Below are 24294 nucleotides of genomic sequence, written 5' to 3'. Positions count from 1 at the left end.
CTCTCCTGGCTCTCTCTGGCACCAGCCTGGAAGTTTCAGACGCTCCTGAGCCATACCAGGTTATGTTTTGGAAAATATCTCGTGATTTTTTCCTGTGTAGCTTTTCAATGAAAAAGGTTTTGAAACATGGAGTCTAAATGCCTTTCCAAACACAGTCTCTCCCAAGTTTCCTCCTTCCAAGTGGTTTTCTCTTCTGTGAGGGCGGGCAGGTGGGATAGCAGAGCCTGCCTTTTCCCCAGCAGGGGGCTGAGCAGGAATTGCTCTAAACAGGAATTTACCAGCACCCTTGGGGTGATCCAAGGATGAGCAGGAAAAAGCCAGTATGTCTTCTGTTGCATCACTTGCAAACTGCTCAAAGCATCAGAAAATGGTGGAGGCACTTAGAAGGTTTGCAAATACATAGTATTTATATAAATATAAATACATAAAAGATCCCTGATCTATGGGACAGGGGCACAGGAAGATCAGGATCTACTCTCAGTGCAGTCTGCGATGCAGATTCTTCAGTTCTGTTGCATAGAGCAGTGTGGGAAAGGCCTATTTCCATTTCATTTTTCCTTGGATCCATTGGTCTCCTCTGCTTGTCTTATGCTTTGCATGAGGGAAACCTGTGCAACCCCTTTGCATTATTTATTGCACACTTGTTTGCAGCATACAGTGTGCCTCATTAGCTAATTTTGGCTTTGGACCTCCCACGATGCCCTGGCAAGGGTAAGGTAATAGACTGTAGTATTAGTGTCAGCTGTGGGTCAGGGATGTCACGACGGTATATCATTAAAATGTGACACTGCCAAAAACTGCCCCGACTCCCCTGTCCTTAGAAAAGGAGCCCTTGGATTTTGGGTTGCCCAGTGGCACAGCGAGCTCGCCGTGGATGAATTGTCCATTCTGAGGGAGCAGCCAGCCGCAGATCCGGACCTCCACAGAGCAGTGATGGGCTGGCGGGCACAAAGGGGGAGTTCTGTAGCGCAGTGAATAATGGGAAGCCCCTTTCATCGGCAGGGGTAACCTTTTGGCAGCCACCAGCACACTCTATTCTGATCTGCTGATTGGGGAGGACAATACACTGAAGCTCACTTTGAATGAATGCTGCCACCAACAGTGTCCCCATTCAGGGGCTTTGGGAACCATCTTTGGCCATTGTCCACCAGCACTCCCTCAGACAGCAGGAAAAGGGAAAGTGAGAACAGCTATAGGGGAAAAGTACTTCTTTTCTTGGCTTTAATCTCTCTTTAAAGCTTCATAGATCTACATTTCCAGCTGAGCTACTGGAACTATGCAGTGTCAGATAAATACAGAAGAGAGAGGTTTCAAGCTGAGCTTTCAAATCCCCTTATCTGCATGAACTAATAATGCAGATTTAGTGCTGTTAAAAACAGAGACTGATAAGTCTTTTCCTTTAAAGCCTTTAAACTGCTAAAGAGCATTTAACAGCGATGCAGTTCAAACCCAGTGAACAATGCTGAGAAGGAAAACAGTTTAATGAGCTAAACCTTCACTGAATGAAACAGAAACACCTTCTCACAGTTGATTTAGGTCACTGTGGGAGTCAGTGAAAGCGCAGTTGTGTTCATGCTGCATCTTCATAAACATGAGTTACGTACAGCCTTTCATCTGGGCAACAGCTACCACAGGAGTTTGGGATGCAAACCAGAAAAGGGTTTGCAAATAAAGCTCAAATGAATCAGTTTGACTGTTCAGATTGCCAGGGAAGTTGTTTTCCTCAAAATTATTTTAACATAGGGTTTTAACACATAGGCACGAAGCTGCACGACATCCCAGCATTTCTGAGCAGGGGAGGGGTTGGGGGGGAAACAAAGGAAAAAGCGTCCAGTGAATGATTTAAAGTTTCACTAAAACTTTTCTCCTGAGAGAATCTGTTAATAATCCTAATAGCATGTTTGGGGAGTAGAAAGCTTTGTTCTTTTAGTTTGAAGCTAAATCTGCAGTGATTTAGCTTTAATAGCTTAAAAAAATGAATTAAATAGCAAGAACAGTGTTAAAGGCACTGGTATGTGCTGAGGCAGATTGAATTTGATATTTGCCATTTAGCAAGGGAGAAAAAGATACGGAGTCAGATGGATGCTTTAAAGACCGGGAGAGTTGGAATCACACTGGTGTTAAGCAAATATTTGCTTGTATCTTTACGAATACAGTGTGTATGTAGAATATTGAGGTGTGTAATGAGTCTCTGTCAGCACCAATGTAAACCCCAACTGAGCTTCCAGAAATCAGTTAGCTTGTTCCAGGTAGACACAGGTACAATAAAAACTGAATTTGCTTTAAAATGAGAATAAGAACATCTACTTTGTATCTTGTGGGGCAAAAACTTTCTTCTGGGCCCATTTTGGATAATTCCCATGTACAATTAGCCCTATTTGCATAATACTTGCTTTTTTGTATTTTCTGAAGTTAGAGGGTGTAAGCTATAAGTGAGAGTAGGAGAGGAAATGTAGTTTACATTTTAGTTTAGTCTTTCATGCATCTGCTGTAATAAATGCATGTGCACATGTCATATTAATTAATCATGTTAGCATATTAGTCATGTCCTGTGGCCACTTGCTGGGGAAAAGTGTCCGAATGCAAGAGCTGGGCTGGGGAATGAGGAGAAGCTGCAGGCCCGGGCCCTTTAACAGTGGGAAGGAGAGTTTGGGAAGGGCAGGACGTGAGGTGTTAGCCTGATCTGAGGCTCTTGGCGTGCCAGCCATCTAAACTTCCTGAAATTATCTCGAGCATTCAGATCCATAAAATGAATGTGGTTTTTTTTTAAAGAAAGTGACAGTGCTCTTCTGTTTTCCTATTGAAATGTTCCCTGGCCTAGTTCAACAGAAACATTTTTACATTACAACTGTGAAATCTTGGCATAAAGCTCCCCTTTGTGCCCTTCATTATTTTCTCACAAATATAGTCCATTGTCACATAGCTGAAGTTAATTTGATCAACATTGGGACATTTAACTTTTATGTCTGGTCAAAGGAGCTGTTTCATGCTCATTTTGGGTATTCAAAAGAAATGATTGCCAGAAAAATAATGTTACTATTAACAATTCAGAGCAATTAGTTTCCCAGGGAGAGGCGATGTGATGCACCGGCTCCACACAACTATTCTTTGTCATTTTATGGATGCTCATCAGTCAACTGTCACCTCTTCTCAAAGACCCATCCAATCTAAATGTTTCTCTTTGGGCTTTTCCCAGAACTAGCAGCTGAATGAGCAAAAGAAAAGCCACTTAGTTTCTAGGCAAAGGAAAACTTCACTCTAAAGATCTGGGTCATTTGGGAAGATCCTTGGAGCAGCTCGCTTTCCAAGAGTTTGGGATGTTTTTTTGGTTTGTTTTGGTGTTTTTTATTTTTAGGGAGTTTCTTTTACTTTATTTGTTTTTGCAACAGCGATTTTAACATGTGCCTTTAAATGTTTAGTGAAATTTCTGTGTATTCGGATAGAAAGCACTCCCGGGGCAAATAAACCTTCCAGTCAAATGTCTTCTAACAAAGGTTTAAACCCCTGGATCACATTCAAATCGACAGCTTTTCATTAAACACCCGAGGCTCAGCTCATTAATATTCGGTCATCTCCCCCTTAAACGAAGGTTAAGTGCTCTCAAAATTAGCGTGTTTGAATAATATGCTCTTTAAAGAGTAAATCCAGCAAAATTGTGTTGTTACTTTCAGCCTGTCAAATACAGCCAAAGACACTTCTCCTTCTTCTTGTTTTTCTGCTGGCTCGAGCTTTTGCATCTTTGATGCAGTTGTCAAAAATTGAATTCATGTGTCCTTCCTCTTTGCACAGACATATTGTGAATTTTATTTAGATTATATGTTTAACAGGAAAATATTTTGTATTTTATGCATTATAATGGAAAGTATACAGGAGTATAATTTTAAGGACACAATAAATACAGTTCCATATTAAGTGAATATGATGATTTCTGGTTGTCCTAGTCAGTATTTTTGCCTTTAATATGTTATTTTCAATATTTCCTTTTTGGTATTAATTAATCAATTAATTGACATTAATTAATAGTACCTACAATGTATTCTAAATAAAAGGGAATTGTACTCATCTTAACATCAAGTTTTCTTCATTCTTTCTGTTTTAAAAGCCACTTTCACTAAAACTCAGCAAGTTTAAGACAAGAGAAGACGCTAAGTTGTGATGTTCTGTTACTTTTGTCTTGCCCACACATGTATTTTATTTACAATAATCATATATACCACAGTGATATGAGAACTATTTGAAAAGGAAAAAAAGAATAGTTGCCATGACATTGGTAACTTATTTTTTTCTTTTCTTTTTGGCATTAATTAATAACTAAACAGATTGTTAATAAATTTTCAGCATTATTCAAATGGGAAGGATCTGGTTTTTTCTCTCACGGTAAATCTGTGTAAACAATAGCGTGTTTGGAAGCAAAGATCTGACATCCAAAATCCAGAACTCTTGCAGGTGTCACACAGAAAAGGTGTCACTTAAAGAAAAAATAGGGTAGATACACTCAACTAGTCTTCACTTTGCCTGCCCAGTGTGGATAGAATTGTGGCTCTTTTGGAAGAAATGCTGCAGGTAAAGCTCGGAGGGTTCCTGGAGGGGTTTCCAACAGTTGTTTTCCCACCCAGTCCCTCTGCAGCAGCGTGGGTGTGGGTGATGGCAGTGAGGGACTGTGTGGGTGTGTGTGATGGCAGTCCAGGATTGTCTTGAGTGTGGATGTGGGTGATGGCAGTCAGGGATTACCTGGTCTGGGGCTGATCTTGAAGCACTCAGAGCCTCCACCTCATCCTCCCTAAGGGCTCTACTCCTTGTTGCCTGTTTTCCAGTAACAGGATCTCCCAGACCTGACCTGTTGGCTGCTGTGTCTTTCTAGTGGAGGTTGGGTGTGCTGTAACACAGTCCCACTCCCAGGAGCACGAGCGCAATTAAACACGCCATGGAAGAAAAGAGAATGCCTCTTAAAAAAGAAATGGCTGCAAATAACTTGTTGCCTGCTTGATTTTGCTCAGAAAATGGCTTTATATGAGAATGTGCAGAGTGTGCCACATTCTCATTGAGTTATATTTTCTGTTTACTGTAATTTATTCCTTAGAGAGCCTGGAGCTGGATGAAGAGCAGTCATTAGTGTCCAGCTAAAGGTGACACTGACATAGCATCCATTGTGGTCTGTGCCTTTTCAAATCTCCTATCCTATAGCCATATAATCTTCCAGGGTAGCTATGATTCAATTAAGAAGAATCTATATGGGCTGTTGATCCAATTCTTATTCATTTGCAGAGAAATGAAAATAAATTGCTATTGTGATTTTATTTACAATGCTGGCCGTGAGCTGATGCTATGAGCTGATAGTTATAAAATGGAGAAATGGTTGAAAGAGCCCCATTCTGCTCCCATTGGAGCCTGTGGGCACCAGGCCAGTAGTCACCTTGGACATTTTGACCGCCGTAGAAAGGTTGGAGCACTGTGGGAGGAGGCTGTGGGCTCTGCATCCTGTGTTCAATGTCCTGAAAAGATTCAGATCCTCCCTAACAGGGAAGTACCCACATGTGAGACACAGAACTTCCAGCCACTTGTCTGCCTCTACAAGAGCTGGAGAGGTTGTAGCTGTCTGGGCAGATGTTGTTTGTGACTGGAAAAGTCAGTGGCTGTGACTGCCTCACCTGTTATGGAGCTTCTTTATCTTCATTCCGTTGGTGCCGGTTTTAAGGCGCAGCCAAGGTGATTCAGTTTTTCACTTCAGCAAGGAAGCAGGTCCTGCTGCTTCTCTATCCACTAGAATTTCCTTTGTTCAAACCTGGTGTTGACAGCTCTAACTTTTTTGATCACTGTGCTTTTTGGAAAGAGGGTTGTTCCCTTCTCTTTAGCACTTCAAACGTTTCTGTCACATCATCCCTGTTTTTTTCCCTCTCTTAACTCAGTGCTCCACTGTAGTGCGATTTTCAAAGGGATAATGTAAAATTGGTTGCTCGTGAGCTTTTTTCATCATTGAGCATTGTTTAGTCCTTTGCAAGTGAAGTCTCTCTGGGTTTGAGTCATTTGTATTGCCCTTTCCTAGAAGCAGTTGGGTTTATTTTCAATTCACAGTCCCCCTGAGCCCAGCTGTTCCCCTGGCCAGGCCAGCGGGAGCCTGCAGGTCTCCATTGCTTGCAGTGCTCCATGGGTGACATGGCCAGTGTTGTCACCATCCACTGCCCACACAGCCATCACAGGAGATGGGGCTGGGAAACATGCTTGTTGCAGGTCTGGCAAGACCCAAATCTGGCAAAATTCCTTAACTATCCCACTGCCGTTCCCATACAGGAGCGGTTCAGGACAGACAGTGCCTCCGGTCTGAGTTTTCCTAGATTTGTCACAAAAAATACTTTTCCCAACCTTAAGAAGTTAATGGATTAGTATCCCACTGCTGCATATCCTAGTTATTTCTGGCTCGCTTTTGCACTTTTGACACTGAGCACAGGATTTTGGCTTTGCTGTCCACATCCAAGCCCTGTGAGAATTGCAGTGTCTCGACTTAATGCAGATGAAGATCCAGCAGTTACCTGCTGCCTGCTGAGCACCAAGTGTCACCAAAACTGAAGAGCTCAGAAGCTGTGCAGAAGGATGTTAATCTTCCACGATAAAGTAAAGGAAGATTCAAAAAGCTGTACAGTTTCCCTGGTTTCTTCTTGTAGTTTCTCTTACATCAGCTGAAGAGCACAACATATCTTTGTGTGATAACGCCGGTGCTGTAGCGCTGTGTTGTCCTGTAGCAGAATTGACAAGTCCTTACATCATTATCCAGGGCTGCTATTTCATTAGGCGAATGTCAGTGTCAGGTAAGATCATGGGTTTGTCAATATAATGAAAATACCAGTCAAGTGAGGAAAAAGTCACAATTTTCCAGCTCTAAAAATTGATTTTTATTGCTCTTCTTGTAATCCTTTCTTTGGATTAAGTATTTATTATTGATGTGGTCTTTCTTTTAATCTTAATAGCTGCTGACATTGTAATTAATTAAAAAATACAGCATTTTTGTCCAAATGGCACTATATTGAAATTAAAAGTGAACATCACATATTAGTTAAACAGCCCTGGCAAATGTCTTGAGTGCTAAGATGATTGCCTAAGCTTCTTGACAATTCCCTTCATCTTGCTGTATGGTGCTTGACCTTTTGAGATGTTTTGGTGTTATTAATAGGTTTTAGCCATTATATCAGAAAGAACAAGGCACAAAAATATTATAAACTTTATCTTTTTAATGACAGTGCTACACCACCTTGGGCATGCCAATGAAGGCACTTCTATTAAGGCTTTTGAGGCACACTTAGACAGTCAGTCACAGGTAACTTGTTCTCAGAATTGATGGGGATTTTTCTGGAATTTGTCCCCAAATGTGTATTTGGAATTGCAAACGGGTGCACGCTGAGCACCGTCGGGGCTGCAGGAGGGGGGTGATATGCAGGACAGGATGGGGTTCTGTTTCAAAGCTGTTTCTGAAACCTCTACTAGAGGTGGACACCCCAGGGACCAGCTCTCGAGGTGCAGGTTTGCAAGCTGATCTCCAAGTAAAACTCAGAAAGGAAAAAGCAATGGAGATAGGAACAGCAGAAATCTGAACAGCCGCACGGTAGTCCTGTGTCGGGGTTGGTGTAAGCCAAAACCTAGTATTTTCGTCCTCTTGGTCTTCAGTTCCTAGACATGGCTGTGGCAGAAGAGAGGTTTCATTGTTGTTGTTCCGTGACATTCCACCAGAAGTCACTGCAGGAGCTGTTACTACCTCTGGCATTACAGGTCGGTGGAAAAGAAGGTGTGTATAACCTTCTTATCCGTAGGTCACCTGCCACCTCCAGAGCAGCTCTTGGCTCCCGCCAATGGGATGGCCAAGTCACTTTCTGCCTTTTTTTTTCTTTTCCCCCTTTCCAAACATTCCCCATTGGGGTAAGACCCTCACTGGCCAAGAAAGGTGAGTCGATGATGTCTTTGGCACTGTGACTCCTGCATGGATGGGGCCAGGGGCCCAGGCTCTGACATCGAGTGTGTGAGTGGCCCCACGTGTTCCCTGAACGATTTACCCAGTGCGAGAGGGTTGTGCGGTCCCTGCAGGGATGGACCCCAGTGCTGCTTCTGCTGGCTCAGCTCCACACAGAACCTGTGGTTCCAAGCTCTGCTCAGCTCAGCAATAAACAAGGTGAGCAGATTCACCAGAGAAACAATGGCCACAACCAGAGTGAGCTGTCCTCTCATCTCTGCATGCTATTTGTGATCTTCGTATTACTTTCCTTAGGAGAGGACATTTTATACAGGCAGTCACATGCTAAGGTCCCTTCCAACCCAAACTGTGTCCTTTCTAAAAGTTTCTATTCTGTGTCCTTTGTAAAAGCTTTTGTGCCTGAAACTCCCATGTGTGGCTAATGTGCAGAAAAAAGAGATCGTGGAGAGATGGCATCTTACCCCAGAAGGAAGATGTAAGGGCTCATATTAGCTGGTATTTGGCTTAAACACATTTAGTTATTATAAAAATTTGCTCACTGAATAAAATATGGCTTGACCCCTGGATTGTTCCTTCCCAAGAAATGTGACAGTGTCCCTCCTTCTCCCCCATTCAGCCTGCTTGGCAGAGCTGCACGGTTTTTGTTTTGTTTTGTTATGTTATTGTTGTGTTTAAAAAACCCAAAACCCTCAAGGCCCTCTTTTCAGTGGTGTCAAGTTAGGATGAATTGGCCAGGGAGGCATGTTTATAGACTGTGTGAAGAACTTTGTCTTTGTGTGGGAATGCTGGTGACACTGGTATGGCTTGCCTGAATGAACTGCGGTGACGCGGCTAATAAGGTGTCCTGCTGAGCGCCGCCACAGCCTTTCTCAGACCTCCCACCTAATGCCATTCAGCTCCAGCTCAGTGTAGCTAATTTTTCCCATTCCCTCAATTCTTTAGGCCTCCTTACAAACAGAAAAGTCAACTTTCACACCGAGGAGAAGATAAGTGCTTTAGGAAATAATCGTGTAAACAGAATGTTACCTTCTGACCTGATGCTGATACCTTGGTCTGAGACAAAACCCAGCTGGCTATTGCATTAGACATGGCTATTAAAAGAATAATGCTGCTGATCCTCCTTACAAAGTGCCCTGAGAAATGGTTTAGCCAAATCACAGTGCCTCCTGTCACACTGAATCATGTTCAGCTGCTCTCTTCCATGACCAAATTGCTGATATTTATCCACTTCCGTGTCTTTTCCGTTCTTGCCACACTATGGGAGGGGGAGAAGTATGAAAGCAAGGGGAAGTCAGTCATGTTTCTGATTGTCCTGTTATTTTCTGGCTGAATTTCAGTGCTTTGAAGTGTATATACAGTGCGCCATACAGTGTTTGTAGGAGAGGTGCCTTTCATGAAGTAACTTTAATTGTAAACTACTTTAATGATTTACTTCAAAATAAAGTAAATTACAAAAGGATTTCAGTGATTCCAGTAACACAGAATTGTTCGTTTTAGGATTGCACTGATTTCTGTTCTCTGCAGCAACTGAAATTAATAAATAGACCCAGATTCCCCAGATTGTATTGAGGAGAAGAGGGATCTCTGCCTCTTCCTTGTTTTAGTCTTGGTAGGGATGTGGCATTTCCTAAGTGTCTTTGAGAAAACATCCCCTGACAGTCACGTACCTGACACTGCCATCCGGGCTGAGAGGTGTGTCCTTACAGCAGAGTAATTTGGGGTACCCAGGCTCCAGAGCAGATGCTAAGCACCTGCTTCCACCGTGGCATTTGTGTGACCTCTTCCTCGGTCATCTGTGCTCCCATCCCAGCCGGGCTGGTCAGCCCAGGATGAAGCTGCTGAGTGGCACAGCTCAGGGAGGTTGAAGATTTCTCATAATTCTCCTGGTGCCCTGAGAATAACAGATGGTTTTGTCACAGGACAGGGTGTCAGGGTGTGCCATGCCAAAAGCTCTGCTGAGGGGAGGGGGTTTGCTCAAAGTCTGACCAACACAGCAGAGCAAGGACATCTCCAGTGCAGACACAGGAGCTTCTTTCTGGGCCTGTAAAGCTCTTGCTGATGCCCAACATGAGCCAAATTGCAGCTGTTAGACCGAAATAAGAATTATATGTCTTTATTTTGCAACAAAGAAATTCTTATAGTAATTTAGCATTAATTTGCACTCTTAGAAGTGACAGTCGAGTTTACTTCTTAAAAAAAGTGTGAACCACGGATTTGACTTATCAAAACATTTCAGCATGTGACTACCTTGGACTGTAAACTGTACTTGAGGTTACAATTGCTCGAGTGTTTCCTTCTCTTACTGCCCTGTTATAGCTAAAAAGCTCTTCAGCTCTTCCGTTCAACTCGTCTGCCTCTTCTCAAAATACAACAAAATGTGAAAAGAAACAGACAAACCCAACTAGTCTAGAAGACATTCAGGGTAGAGCTATCACTTAAAAATGTATAAATGATTTGAAAATGCAAAATAATTAAGATAATGTGTTCCAGGTGTGAAGAATCTTACCGGTTACCAAGAACTCCTTGTGCAGTTGCAAGTTCTGTGTTTGCAGAACTGGTAGAAGAGAAATCATCTGTGGTGCTTATAGTTGTACACTCTAAGGTTTACCAGAGACATCAGTAAGCCCAGACAGGAGGAACATGCTTTCTTCCTGGTGTTGCTGATTTGCCAGATTGAATTTGTTATATTGATTTCCAAAATGCACAGAAGTAAAAGATCTTTCTGTGGTATGTTCTGAGTGCAAACGAACTCATTTCCCATAAGCGATTCTTTCTTGAGCAAGGGCAAAGATTGCGAAGAATGAACATGTTCTTCCAGCCTTTTCAAGATGCAGACTTCTCTTTCTGGGCTGTCATCTGTTGGAAAAGTTTTTAGTTTCATTTGCATTCAGCTTTGGATCCACCCTGAATGCCTGTCCCTCCTGGTCGCCCTGCACGGGTCACAACAAGCAGCACGACCAGCGAAGGCATCAATGATCTGTTGTGTGTACTGGCACATAGAGTTGTGGGAGGGAAATATTTGTGGCTTCTGTACAGTCATGAAATCTTTAACTGAATCACCTGTTGTGTCGTAAGCTGTTTAATGTTGTGCAGGAATACAACCTTCAGTCATCCCTTTGTGATGCTCTGGTAAAAGTTGTTAAAGGAAATGGCACTGGCTCCTCCCATTAAAACCATAGGATTTATGCTGGTGACATGGATTAGCTGCTTACTTTTTATATGATTCAGATTTATCACTCCATTGAGTGATTCAGGGCAACATTTTTGAAGGACTAGTTGATTCGTGGTTAAAGGAAGGGTATTTTTATAGAAAGAAATAGCAAAGGAGAGTAACATTGATGTGGAAACCTTCCTTGCTCATCTGCAAGCACTCATTCTTGTTAAAAAACCATGGTCTTCTGAGTTCTCTGTGCCTGTACACGTGCTGAACTATGCATGTTGTGGCTCAGAACACAGAAACACGAGGAACAGAGCACTTTTATTTAGCTCTCACACCAGTCGTGACACCTGCCCTTTGTGTCCCTGGCCAGACTGGCCCCATTTCTGTCCCAGTTCCCTCTGTGCCAGTCCCCTAAGTGCCAGGATATTGCTGTACTCTTCCTTATTGCCATCTCTAGGAGAGTCAGACTCCAAATTCTTGTGCCATTGATTCAGGGCAGCTGTAGGCACCAGGGAGTGTTTCATCTCAACAGTCCCAAACTGCAGAAAGAGGTCTGAGATTTGGGAACTCTTGAACTAATAGTAAGTTCCAAGACAAGGACAGTAGGTTACATACCTGTATTGAGTTGAGTCATTTAAAGGATATTTAATTGTTAGGTACCACAGATCACTTAATAAGTACATAATTGTGTGTATCCCTTGCTGTGTCACTGTTGGGAATTTTCCTGTACACCTGAATTTCACCACCTGTGAAAAGAGATGAGTCAGAAACCACTTGGAGCATTATTGTGGAGAAGTAACATTTGGAGTCTTACTTCAGTCTGGCATGAGACACTCTTTCTGAAATGTCCAACAAGACAAGCTACAAGGAGAGAAACTGGATAAAATTATCAGTTGTAAAGCTGGCATTGATTTGTACGCAAGTCATGTTTAAATCAGGTAATGTGCAGGACTATGAAATGACTGAGTTTTAATTAATTGGCCAGAAGCAGACTAATCAGCTGGTTTGTTCATCAGTTTGGAGGCATTTTCGTGGACTATTTTTGGAATGGTCTGTTTATTTGGAAAATATGTCTTTGCATAATACAATCACAGGCATGGCTCTCATAATCCCAATTTGTTTTAAGAGGCCTTCAATGGACCTTGATGTCATTCCTGCAATATCTGTCATTCCTCTGTCAGCAGTAAATGGCAATGAGCAGAGTCAAAGCTGAAATATGAATCAGGACAGTTGGTAAAGCAAAATCAGTTGTTCTGATGTTTAAATGTGGATCCAGTTTTGCTGTGATAGTGTTAGCAAACTGTGACACTGTAAATGGTTTAAGTTTTAAGTTCTTATTTTCCTTCAGTGTGCCATGAGGGCACTAATCAAACTAATGTTTCGTGCAGGTCAGGAGTGACAGGTTTGTCTCAGAACTCCCTGGGAGCTGACAGTGGGCAGTATTTATTAACAATGCCTGCAATAATCTGTCAGCTGAATGGAGGACTGGAGATTTTCATACCAGAAAAAGTCTTTGCAAAAGATTTTCTTCAAATGATCACTGTCTTAGGCCCAATGCACACTATGTTTTCCATAGAATAATATTCCTTACATAATAGATTACTGTTGACAAAAGCTGAGATGTTTTCAGAGGAGCAGCAGTATCTCACTGCAGATCCAATGCTGTATCTTTAAAGCTTTGAGAGAAGTCTAAATGGATGTAATGCATCGGGACTTGTAAAAAGTGCCTCCTCTCCAGGCAGTGTGTGCTGGGGAGCCTCCTGCCCAGCACTGCTGGATAACCCTGCACCTGTCTGTGTGGGCCCTGCCCCAGGCTCACCTGGGCTTTCTGGCACTGTAACACTTACATGTTCATGTATCCCAGAATGTTCACAGCTTATTGCCTGCATTTGTTCCTTAGTTCTCACACCTTGCACACCCAGGGTACCAGGGTGGGGTTTTGTATATTTTGTCTGTGTAAATTCTTTGTGGCTGTGGCAGTTGAATTTTGGGTGTTTTGTATCTTTCTCAGCCACTGATAGGAGATGAGCTGTATTGATTCCTGGTTTGAAAATAAGCGTGACTCAGTGGATTCCAAGTGCCAAGATCCCCAGAAGCTGTAAAATTGCAATTGTTGGGACTGCCAGACAACTGTTGTTAACAACAGAACAGCTAATAATATCATGACAGTTTTTAATAACACAAGATTTGAAAGATGGACAGTAATGCTGTGTCTCTCTGGGCAGGACTGAGCAAAGGCTTGAGGAAAGAGTTAATCTTCACTGCACAGCTGGAGTGATCACCTCTTAGGTGTTAGCTACAGCCTCAGTAGTCTGCTATGCACAGCACAGAGAGCTGTCTCCAGGGAACTGTAGCTGAACTGGGAACCAGGGATGCTCTATGGGATGATGGATGTTTAGCCCTACCACATCACTCCTCATGTGGCTCTTAGAGTACTCACAGACACTGGTAAACGTTACTTAGACATCAGCAAACTCAAACATACTCTAAACCCACTGCTAATTCGGGGCTCCTGATTCTTAGGTGCCCAGCCCAAAACTGTATCCTTAAGCTTTCCAAGGTGTGGAGGACTTCCATGATGCTCTCAGGATTTCCATGATGTCCAAATGCTGCTTCTGTGTGATTTGTAGAAACTGCTGCAAACGTGCTTTCCCCCAGTCTGCTCTGTCAGGCAGGAAGGGGAAACCAAATGCACTGTTGTGCAGGGACTGGTGATAGAATTGCCTAAGCAAAGCAAATCAACTGAAAAATAGGCTTAATGTATTGGTCCAGTATAAACTTGTAGTTTTGATGGTTCCAATAATTATTTCTGAGACTGTGCTTAAAGACAACATATGTGTTTTTGTGCATCCTTGCATGTATGTAAAGAATGACAGGTTTGTTCTGTTTTCATTTTTTTTCCAGAATTATAGATCAGCGGTTTGAGAAAGTTTCGTATTTTGTCTTTGGAGATTTCAACTTTAGACTGGATGCCAAAGCAGTAGTTGAGGTAGGACTTCTCTTTTTCTTCTGTTGTAGACACTACCAGGTTTGATTTCTCAAATATTTTTTCCTGTGGAAAGCTAAACATGACTTAACAAAGTAATGATAATATTGACATCAGACTTTGTCAAGACTACTTTTAACAGGAACATCTGACAAGTAACTAATTGTGACTTTTGCCATCTCCCTAGAGCTCACAGTGCAGTTCCTGCACTCAGAAGAAGCACTGGGTTACATTTCTGCTCTGGGGAAAAAATAAGAGGCATTTCCTAAATGTCCATGGTAGAACTTCACACTTCAAAGTACAGGCAGCCATCAGTGCCAATAGCATCTCAGTGTGGAAGGTGACTGGGACATTTGTATTAAAAAAGAATGTACTAAACCTTTTTCATTATGAGTTGAGATCACCTTGACTTGACTGCTGAAGCTCAGCTCCGGGTAACATGGGGTCAGAAATAATACTCAGCCTGAAAACCAGTTTAATCTCCTGGTTTTCACACTTTAATTCTCACAAGTACTGAGGTGTCTTTTTGGTGTCCTTGCAGGCAGGAATGTATCTTTTAAGCCAAAAGTTGTAATTTTGTAAATCAAACAGTGGGAAATAAGTGTCCTGTGTGTCAAATGTAGGCTCCCCCCATCCAGGGGTGGTACCTTTCTCCTTCCTTACATGGTGATTAGTCCTTCATCTATTGAAAAACAGGAACTTGACTTTACAGCACTGCATATGGAACTAATAACTTCCTTCTTGGACTCCTTGATACAGTGCAGTCATTTAACCAACAAGCTTAAAGCATAATTGAAACAAAAGTCAAGTCACTAATTCAGAATATACAGCTTCATACTGCATATGTTAAGGGCTAAATCCTGCTCTGCTATGCTGCAGCTGCCATGGTTATCATTCATGTTCAGAGATCACTTGGTTTTGAACTATTATGCCTGTTTTTTCCTCAGTAGTGGTGTGATGTTATTCCTAAGGATGTTCCTGTCTGAGAACACCTGTCAGTCACTCTGCAGCAATCTCCTGCACCCAGTACTGATGAAGGGTGCTTCAAGTTTTTCCTGACTCACTCACTGCCAGCAGTCTCCAGGACTGAAACTGCAGAGGGTGTTTGCTTTGGTACCAATAGATTAAGATTTCTACATTTATATCTGTGAGTTTCAGAATGAACCACATCAAACAAAATACTGTCACCAACCCCAGAGGATGCAAACTGAGCGAGCTGCACAACTGAGCACAGGGGGTTCTTACCCTGACACAGAACTCTGCATCTTGGGAATGTTTTACCCCTGCTGGGTAATGTTGCTGCATTTGAGTACACAAGGTGTAATTGGGAGATGAATTAAATTAATTTCCATATTCTTCCTAGCTAAAGTGTATGCTTGTGTGAGTGCACAAAGCAGTAGAGTAATACAGATTTTCTTTTGATCTTTTGGAGAAGCAGCATACTCCATTAAGCAGAACTTTACACAGCTATTCTGCAACATTATTTAAGCATAATTAAAGGTGATATAGAAACTTCCATGAATAATTTACACATGCACAGGTAAAGTCACATTAAGTTTGTTTTGTAGTGTTCTGCACTTGGTGCAGTTTATGAATTCGTATGTCACAGATCCAAAAGCTTCAAGAAGTGGTTGTCTCATGCAGTTTGCTCCACAGAAGTGACTGTACAGCACCATGCCTTGGACAGCTCTGGGCACTGGGACAGTCCTGAGGGAGTCAGCAGTCACTGCACAGCACTGTTCAGCTCCTGGGAGACAGCTCACTTCCTAAAGTATAGCTTGGAAGGGCAGGGCTACAGGCCATCTCTAGTTGGAATTGTACTAGATGGGACCTGATGGTCTAGTTGTGTGTAAGGTATGTACGATCCAGTCCCAAATCCCTTCACAGCGTGGTTTGTCGATGGTGTGACTTGGCTGTGCCATTTCCCCAGATCGGGCCAGGGCCTGGCACAGCTGCAGTGGCAGAGCAGGAACAAGAATGGCCAGAGGTGCTCATGTCCCCAACGTGCCCAAGTGTGAGCCTGTGCTCAGCTGGGAACCTCCTGCTCCAAAGGACATCCCAGTCCCTTCTGACGTTTGAACATGTGCCTGTGCAAATGGGTATTAACCACTCTCTGGACTATTCAGCAGTGTAGTTAATACTGGGGGTCTTAAGGGTTAATCCATTGACCTGTCATCTTTGTGTATATTACTAAATTTATCTCTAGTTTCCTTGCTGACCTTTTGATTTCCCTCTTGAGACCACAGTGTGCTGAACACTTGGACACTGAGATACTACGAGCAATAGGTGTGGAAATACATTGTGGAAATGCAGACTGTGCTTAGAGCAAACACTAAGAATAAAGTGTATTTCTAAAGGATTTCCCAGTTATGCCGTATAAAGGCAGAATCCGAGAGCTGTTCAAAATGTGGAGTCCAGATCCCGAAGTGCAGTGTCCTAAATCACATGTCAAAAATGTCACGCTTATTAATTAATAATTAATAGGCAATAAATCATTAATATATAATTTATTGAACATTTATGGGAACCTTAATCTTAAGTCACATTGATTTCCTTGCTAGGAAAATCTGGTTTCCTGTTGCTGGAGTAATTGGGGGGGGTTGTTACCGGCACATGGGCAATGCCAGGTGCTGTTGCTGAAGTGGCTCCGGTGAATCTTTGAGTGTGTTTGCTGTGTCAGTTCCTGACCCGCTCCGGCAGCACTGTCAGGGCCAGATCCTGGCACATCCTGATCAGGCTGTGCAGCCAAGCTGGGGGCTGGTCCCTCTCCATAAAGGAGTGGAACACCAGTGCTTTGCCTTCCATTAGAGTCCAGCCTCGTGGAAGGAACCTCCCTGTTCTGGCCTGCAAAGCACAGGCACCTGGTGCTGCTGCCAGCCAGCCATGCCTTCAGGGAGTGCCTGAGGACATCCTCTGCTCCTCACCTTTTGTACCATGAGGGTTTCCAAAAGTAACCCTTGGAGGTAGGAAGTGTATTTAGTAAGGCAGTAACTGCAAAAGAAAGATCTACATTTCCCTGGGTTTGAACTCCAAGACCTGACTGTTCTGTCTGATGGCCAGATAACTTCAATTAATCCTGCATAGGGAAAGGTGGCTGAGGATTTTGCTTTGCCTACTGAATTTTTTTTTAAATGCTAGACTTTTTGGGTGGTGCAGCATTCTGATTATTTGCCCACTGCGTCAAGGTATCTTCCAGCACCTCTATTCCCAGCATATATGGAAGTGTGTACAACATAAAAAATTATATGGACTTTTATATTAGTTTGCCTATGAATTCTAGTCTATATCAGCTTCTCTGCACTGTCTCTAGTACAAGTACTGTCACAGCATTTCATAGAAACATGAATTGATGTTTCTTTACATAGAAGATGGTTCTCTTAACTTTTCCAGGAGTTCTGTTCTCATCTGTTTTAAAGCTAACACAGACAGGTCAGTGTAATCTTTGCACTTTTCAGAGCTACATTGCAAATTTGTAGTAGCGTGCATGACAAAGGTACCTTTTCTACTTCAGGAAAATTGTCTTCTAAAGTTGAGTTAAAAGGAGATTTGATGAGGTGACTTTAAAGAAATTTGCAGCAGCAGTGAGACATACTGTAGGCTGAGGTTGAAGGATATTCCAGAAATTTAAAAATTATTATGAGTTAGTGCTTTGGTTCGTAAAAAGGTAATAGGGTACAGGCTTGTAAGTTCTGAAATTAAATTACTTCTACTACTTGGCTGTCACCTGAATAAAACCAGGATAATAATGCCTGGACACATTAAGGGTAAGAAGGGAACGGGAGGTTGTGGAGGAATGATTGAGGAGGTTTATTACGAAGAACTGGTTCCTTTTGGTTTTGGTGAGAAATTAGAGAAACAAAGTGACTGTGAGAGACCACGTGGAGGAAATAAGTTTATTCTGTGCTGTCAGTCCTGGGGAGCAGGCTGCTCTCCCCTGTAGTGGCTGCTGCAGAGCTCACGGGGTTTCATGCTGTGATCAGGTCCAAGGCCATTCTGATCTCTACTTTTACCTCTCTATTTTTAGACTGAAACAACTTATTAGCATCTACTATTTTCTGTAAACTCCACGAACACTTGCTGGTGTAAGTGTGGAAGCAGAATTGGTCCCATAAATCTCTCCTTGACTCCTCATTCACGTGGATCTGTGGAAGTGCCAGTGAGAGGGTTGTGATCCCTGTCAGTATGTGTGGGGCTGCCCATGCACCATGTCCATGTGGCCTGACACTTTGGGTCTGTCACATGCAGAGCTGCTCTTTCCCCTTCTTTGTTAGAGAAGTTTTAAAAAAGAGAGATTTCCCCTTCCTACTGGTCCAGGAGCTCCTGTGCTGGAGCCTGGCGGTACCTGCAGCGTGTCTGTCCAGAGCTGCCTCCTCTCCTGTTCCCTGCCCAGCCCGGAGCATCCCATCACAGCCTCAGCTGTGCTCATCCAGAGAAGCATTTCTCCTTCTGTCTCAGTGAGCCAGTTTACCAGTCCTGCTCTATTTAAGTCGCCATTCAAGTGTTTTAGGTGGGTCTAGAACAAGGAAGAGTATTTTTTTGATCAGCTGGCCACGGTAACAGTCTGTAATAATCTTTGAGAATTACTGTATTTTCATATTTAAAAAAATCCACACTAAAACTCTTACCTATAAGTCTTCCTAATCCAATATGCCCATTTTAGGAAAGGACAGGCTTAAGAAACCAGGCTTATTTTGACTGTTTGGGAATGAAACCCTGTTTCTGTCTGAGACTGCTGATTCAAAAATCTGTTAAAGTTCCTTGTACTCCCAGGGAAAAAAGAAATGTAATTGTGTGTTCCTCAGTCCCAAGAACTGCAGCTCAGTAACACAAAGCTCAGTTTGCAAACCATCAGGCTTTAGGGGAAAGTCACATTAATTGCAAAATCCATTTGCTCTAGGTAAACCATATCCTTGCCTCGTATCCAGGAAAAAACAGGGCATTTTGTTAGGGTTGGCGGTAGGTGAGCTGGAGAGGGATTAAGTGTATCGTGTATGAAGATTTGTAAAGGTACCAACAGGATTCCAGTCGTTTTGGCCTTCAAAAAACTTTCAAGCTCTACCTGCACAACAAAAAGCAAAGTTTTCCTCTTAAAACTCAGAATTCAGCTTGTCCACCCACCCTGTCTGTTCCATGTGTTACACTCAACCAGGATATTTCCTTTCTAGATTTCTGCCAAGCAGCCCTTTGGTAAGCCATGACTGAAATTGCTGATTAAATGTTTTTTAAAAGGTAATAACTGCTCATAAGAAGTTGCATATCTGGCTCCATCATTCACTTGCACTGTGCCTCTCTGCCACCTCTGACCATGTGATTTTATATTATCCAGTAAAATAGGAATGACTTCATTCTGGCGTGACTTTTTAGCTCCCACTGTATTGCTGATGGCTACAGTGAATCACATAATTTCCATTTGATCACACAGTCTTGGCACAACATGGTCTTTCGTTCTGAAAAAGCCAGTGGTGGCATTGTATCCCTTTACTCAGCGAACTTGGGCTAGCAGAATTTGGAGGAGCAATCCTGTCACTGCCACGATGTGTGTCCGCAAAACCTCCTCCTGTGAGACACGTCTCACTCTCTTTTGAACAAACATCTCTTGTTCAAAGTAAAAGCTGTTGAACAGCTTTTCATGTTGGATTAATTGATTTAGATCTTACTCAAATCTGAAGAAATATTTTAAGTTGAACTTGTTTCATCCCATGCTTTGGACACTAACGAGGATCTCCAGCCAACAACTGACCCGTTAGTAATTGTCATTAAAAAGATTAATAGTTAATTAGGGAATTAGCACTGATCTGGAAGGCTGATTCCCAGTGAGGTGGTCAAGTGGATGTGGATACTTGATTACCTCCTCATTGTTACAGGTGGGCTTCCCTGGACAAAACAGGTCACCTGGCAGGAGAGACTCTTGCAGTACCAGAACCATCCCCAACCACCTGGCTGTCTTGTCAGGTGCATATATTTGCCTCTGTGTGTGTGTGTTTATCTAAGTAGTATTTGCAGAAGATACTTTGAATACATCAGGAAAAGGGCATGTTAGAATTGCATGTTCTTATTGTTACAAACACAGAAGTAATTTCTTTTTTTAAATTCTGACTTTTCTCCTTTGACAAGTGAGTAGTCAGGAGAAACGAGTAAAGTGTGATTGCATTAAAAGTACTAACATAGCACGAAGAGTACGTGTATGTAGTTGTAGGCATATGCAACTGTGCTTCTCTATCCCAAACCACACCAGACACTGTTACTTTTCCTGGGCAGTGATGATGTGCAGGTGTCTACACGTGTCCATTTAGGATCTCAAGTACATCCATTTAATTCTTGACCAAGTGGTAAAAGCTCCTGTAGGTCCTGCTCCATAGTGGCTGGTAGTTTAAAACTGTAATACAATTCCCTTCTTCCTGCAGTAAAGTGATACTAATCCATCATTGTAAAAGAAAAAACACAGTGCTTTATTTCTGAGATAAACCTGCACATCATGAAATAAATAAGTAAATAGAACTTACAAGCTTCAGATCATATTTTCATTCCAGTTAGAAAAGCACAGAGGATCCTGGATTGGTTTTATCTTCTCAGACAGTTCATTGTAAATACCTTCATCTCATAGAGATTTTAATGTTCTTTACAAGCTCAGAGAAATGCTGGGGAAAAAATCATGTGTAAAATGAAAGTGTAATAAAGATTTGTTAAATTAAAATGCATACAATTTCAGGTCTAGTAAGGAGAGTTTTATTAATGAATGTAAATGGCAACAAGACATCTGAGGCACCTGCTAAATGTTCATTATAAATTACTCTCATAGACATTGTGATGAGTTTCATATTGTAGCCAGACTTATAAAAGCATGCAGATTGCTTCCCCAAGGGACTGTATATTTACTTAACAGTGTAGTTAATTGCAATTATTTATTTTCCAGTGATTGCAAATGGCTTCTGCATTAAAGATATATGTGGCTATTAGGAATTATTCAATTACCTCTCTTTTTCTCAGTAGTCTAAAGCAAACCTGAGCGTGGATTCCCAGAGGTCAGTCAGTAGTGTATTAACTCAATCTGCTCCTCAGCTTTCTGCTGGGGCCAAGCTCTGTAGCCATGAGTCCCCTCAGCAGAGCAAGCTAGAAAAGTGCTCATTACCCAGCCCTGCAGCTGATTTTTTGACATCTTCCGTTCCATCCTGATGCTGCCACAGTTATTGGCAAGATTCATAGGAGGTTAATTAAATCTATCTTCAAAACAACGAGGGGCCAATGAGCCATATCCTCGTTTCAGTAGTAAATTAAATGATGCAATTGTTTCTACTTCCATCACAGATAAGGGGAGAGATGAGTGAATGGATTGTTCTCCGGCTGCCTCCTTTGGGGCCCCAGAGGGTCTTGGAGCATGTGGTCAACCTGCTTTTAATTTGTGGCCACAGGAAGGGATGACACTGCTATCAGCAGGCAGAGGTCCTGCCCAGCGTCACCGTGTGAAGGATGACACTGTAAAAACTAACAGGGTCTCTTTGAGCAGGGCTGAGCAGCCCCTCCTGCTCCAGATGCAAATTAATACAAACACGGTGACAGAGCAGAACGGAAAAGACGATGCGTTCATCAAACTTGGCACTGCCGGGCCGTAATTAAAACGTACACAAATTAAATACAATTATCTCGTGCTTTCTAGTAGGGCAGAGCATCATTAAGCTAATTAATGCCGCGGTCTGTAAGCTGGGCCCACGGCCGTGGCTGTCGCCGTGGCTGTGGGTGGCAGCTGTGCCCTCAGCTGCAGTGACGGCGGGTGACAGCGGTGCCAGCAGCGCCCGTCCCCAGCGCCCACACCTGCCATCCATCCATCCATCCATCCATCCATCCATCACCTGCTGGCATAGGAACAGTCCCAGCGCTTCTGACTGCCAGGGATGTGCCCATAGGGCAGGGGATCCTGAGAGCACACGGCAGCTCCGAGTGTGTGGTTCAGACACCGTCCCCAGACTCTGAATGAGCAAAGAAAGCTCCTGGAGCATGAGCGTCTTTCATCAGGGGTGTGTGGGTACCTGTGAGCTCCCGACAAAGCAGCCAGAGTTATCTGCAGGGACCTGGCAGCTTCCCCCAGGTTGGCAGGTCCAGAGGCTGAGACTTTGGGCACATGGAAAAATGACCTGGCCAATGGCTCCCAGTTGATAAGATGCTGATGCCAGATTTGGGTATCTGCTGCAGCCTGCCTGAGTGTAACTGCTCATCTGTCTGAGGGAGGTAGGTTCATCTCTGCTGGATGATGTGCTCATTAACAAACAGACCAAGATGTATTTGCCAAACTTTTTGACATGGCCAGGGTTTTGCCACCTGTAACATGGGGAGTTGCTGGAGTCGGAATACGGGAGGCACTTCATTGAACACTCCACCTTTAAGCGTTGGCAAGCGACTGTTCTCAGTCAGGGCAAGGATGCTCATGGTACAGCAGGGGCTGGGGCTAGAAAAACACACATATAACCAACCAGTAATAACATCTGGACTTCAAAGTTATCAAAGCAGGTGTAATTTTAATAATTGAATGGAATATTGTAATACATAGTGTAAGTCTGTAATGAGTACTTAAGTAAAGCCACCTATTGATTGGGTTTTTGCTTATATCTAGCATAGAAACTCATGAGCTTAATGGAGGCAAAATATCACCTGAGTAGATGCCGTAAAATACCTTTTTTTAGAATTATGTCATTTTAGAAGAACTGCAAAAAAGGCATTCTTTTTACATTTCAGTTTATTCCTGGGTGTTACTGTGATACAAAATTTTAACATCTATGGATGAATTATGCACTAGTATTTGAAAGGCATCCACTGATGGTATAAAAGAAAAGGAGAGTGGGGGAAGGAAAGGCTTGCACTCTGTATATGTGCAGTATATCAATATCATGTGTATACCTATTTTCATTATCATAAATGGACATCTAGAAGGAATTTAAAAAAAACCAAACCTACCGTGTATTAAAGAATGATATTTTGCTTGCTTATCGAAAACAAAATTGGGGAGAAAGAATTTGGTATCTATCTGAAAATCAAGGAATGGGATCAGATGTGCCTCTATCAGCGATTCTTGTTGCAATGGCGAGTTTTATTCTTGGGTTAGAGTTAGAAATACAGTGAGAGTTGATGAACTGAAGGCACAAAATCTCTGGATGTGTGTGCACCTATGTTAAAACATGTAAAAAATTCCTCTAACAGATTACCTGATACCTGAAAGTATTTTTTCTCAACAGTCATAGAAAAGTGCACTAAGGAACCAAGATCGATATTTTGTTAAAAAAGAGCAACCTTATTTTTATTTAGATTTGGATGCACATTTAGTGTTGCTGGGAGAAAAGCTCTGTCATTACTGTGAAGTTTGCAATGGCACCTTCTGAGCACTGACCAGTGGTAAACGGGACAGCCTCTGGGTGAATGGACAGGCTGTGATGCCTAAAGTGTGTAAAACTCACTTGTAGTGGGACATTATACCTTGATGGTGCAGTGTAGGACAGAAAGACATACTGTTATCAGGGATAGAGTAGCTTTTTGACACGTTACAAACTTTATTCATTCTTGATTTTCAAGGGGTTCTAAATAAAATAAGATATTAGTAAAGTTTAAGGGAAATAAACCTGGTGGCTTGACAAGGAGTAAATAAAATGTGCAGTCTTTAGTCAAAGAAATCCTCTAATTCAGGTTTTTTTAAAGAAAGCACATACCAGAACAAATTCTCTTGCCAGACTGAATTTTTCAACTCTGTTTAGTAGTTGAACGAAATTCTTCTAACACTGCAACCTCCTGCTAACTTCGGTGTACTTTGTAGCTCTCAGATCCCTGCCTGTCCCATTTCTTTCCTTTTCTTTAACACATTCCTCAGTATGTAATTATCACTCAATAAATCCACTTTTATATTATTTCTGCTTGATTCCATCCCACTGAAACATACATAAAAATGACAAAAATGCCTATTTCTACAGTTGAATGCTTACTCTACAGCCAATTATTGGATTGGCCCTTGCAAGAAGAATTTAAGTCCTCCGGCGTTTGGTTCTTTATGGGATCTCTGCCATGGAGCTGTCGGGATAAAGGTGTCCAGAACGTTGTTGGATTGTACCTCACAGTGCAGGCCTGTACATACAGACATGCACAGCTCCTCAGCAGACAGATTTGTTTCTCTTTCTTCCAGCTTCTTCAGCCCTCTCAGCACTAACATTGCCT

The 24294-nt window shown here is 42.5% G+C and overlaps 1 protein-coding gene across 2 annotated transcripts in view; it reads left to right on the top strand.

Moving 5' to 3' along the window:
* Positions 1–24294, top strand: part of INPP5A (inositol polyphosphate-5-phosphatase A) — a 192286-nt gene that overhangs the window by 114595 nt on the left and 53397 nt on the right. For both annotated transcript variants that reach the window (XM_027746326.2, XM_027746325.2), the window contains exon 9: positions 14022–14106. In XM_027746326.2, coding sequence (XP_027602127.1) covers positions 14022–14106 — 85 coding nt within the window. The remainder of the gene's footprint in view (positions 1–14021; positions 14107–24294) is intronic.

This window comes from Pipra filicauda, unplaced genomic scaffold (assembly GCF_003945595.2).
Source record: "Pipra filicauda isolate LSUMZ 115617 unplaced genomic scaffold, ASM394559v2 scaffold150_size2825430_pilon, whole genome shotgun sequence".
NCBI lineage: Eukaryota > Metazoa > Chordata > Aves > Passeriformes > Pipridae > Pipra > Pipra filicauda.
The sequence above is the reverse complement of the archived record's forward strand: the minus strand, read 5'-3'. Positions and strand labels throughout refer to the sequence as shown.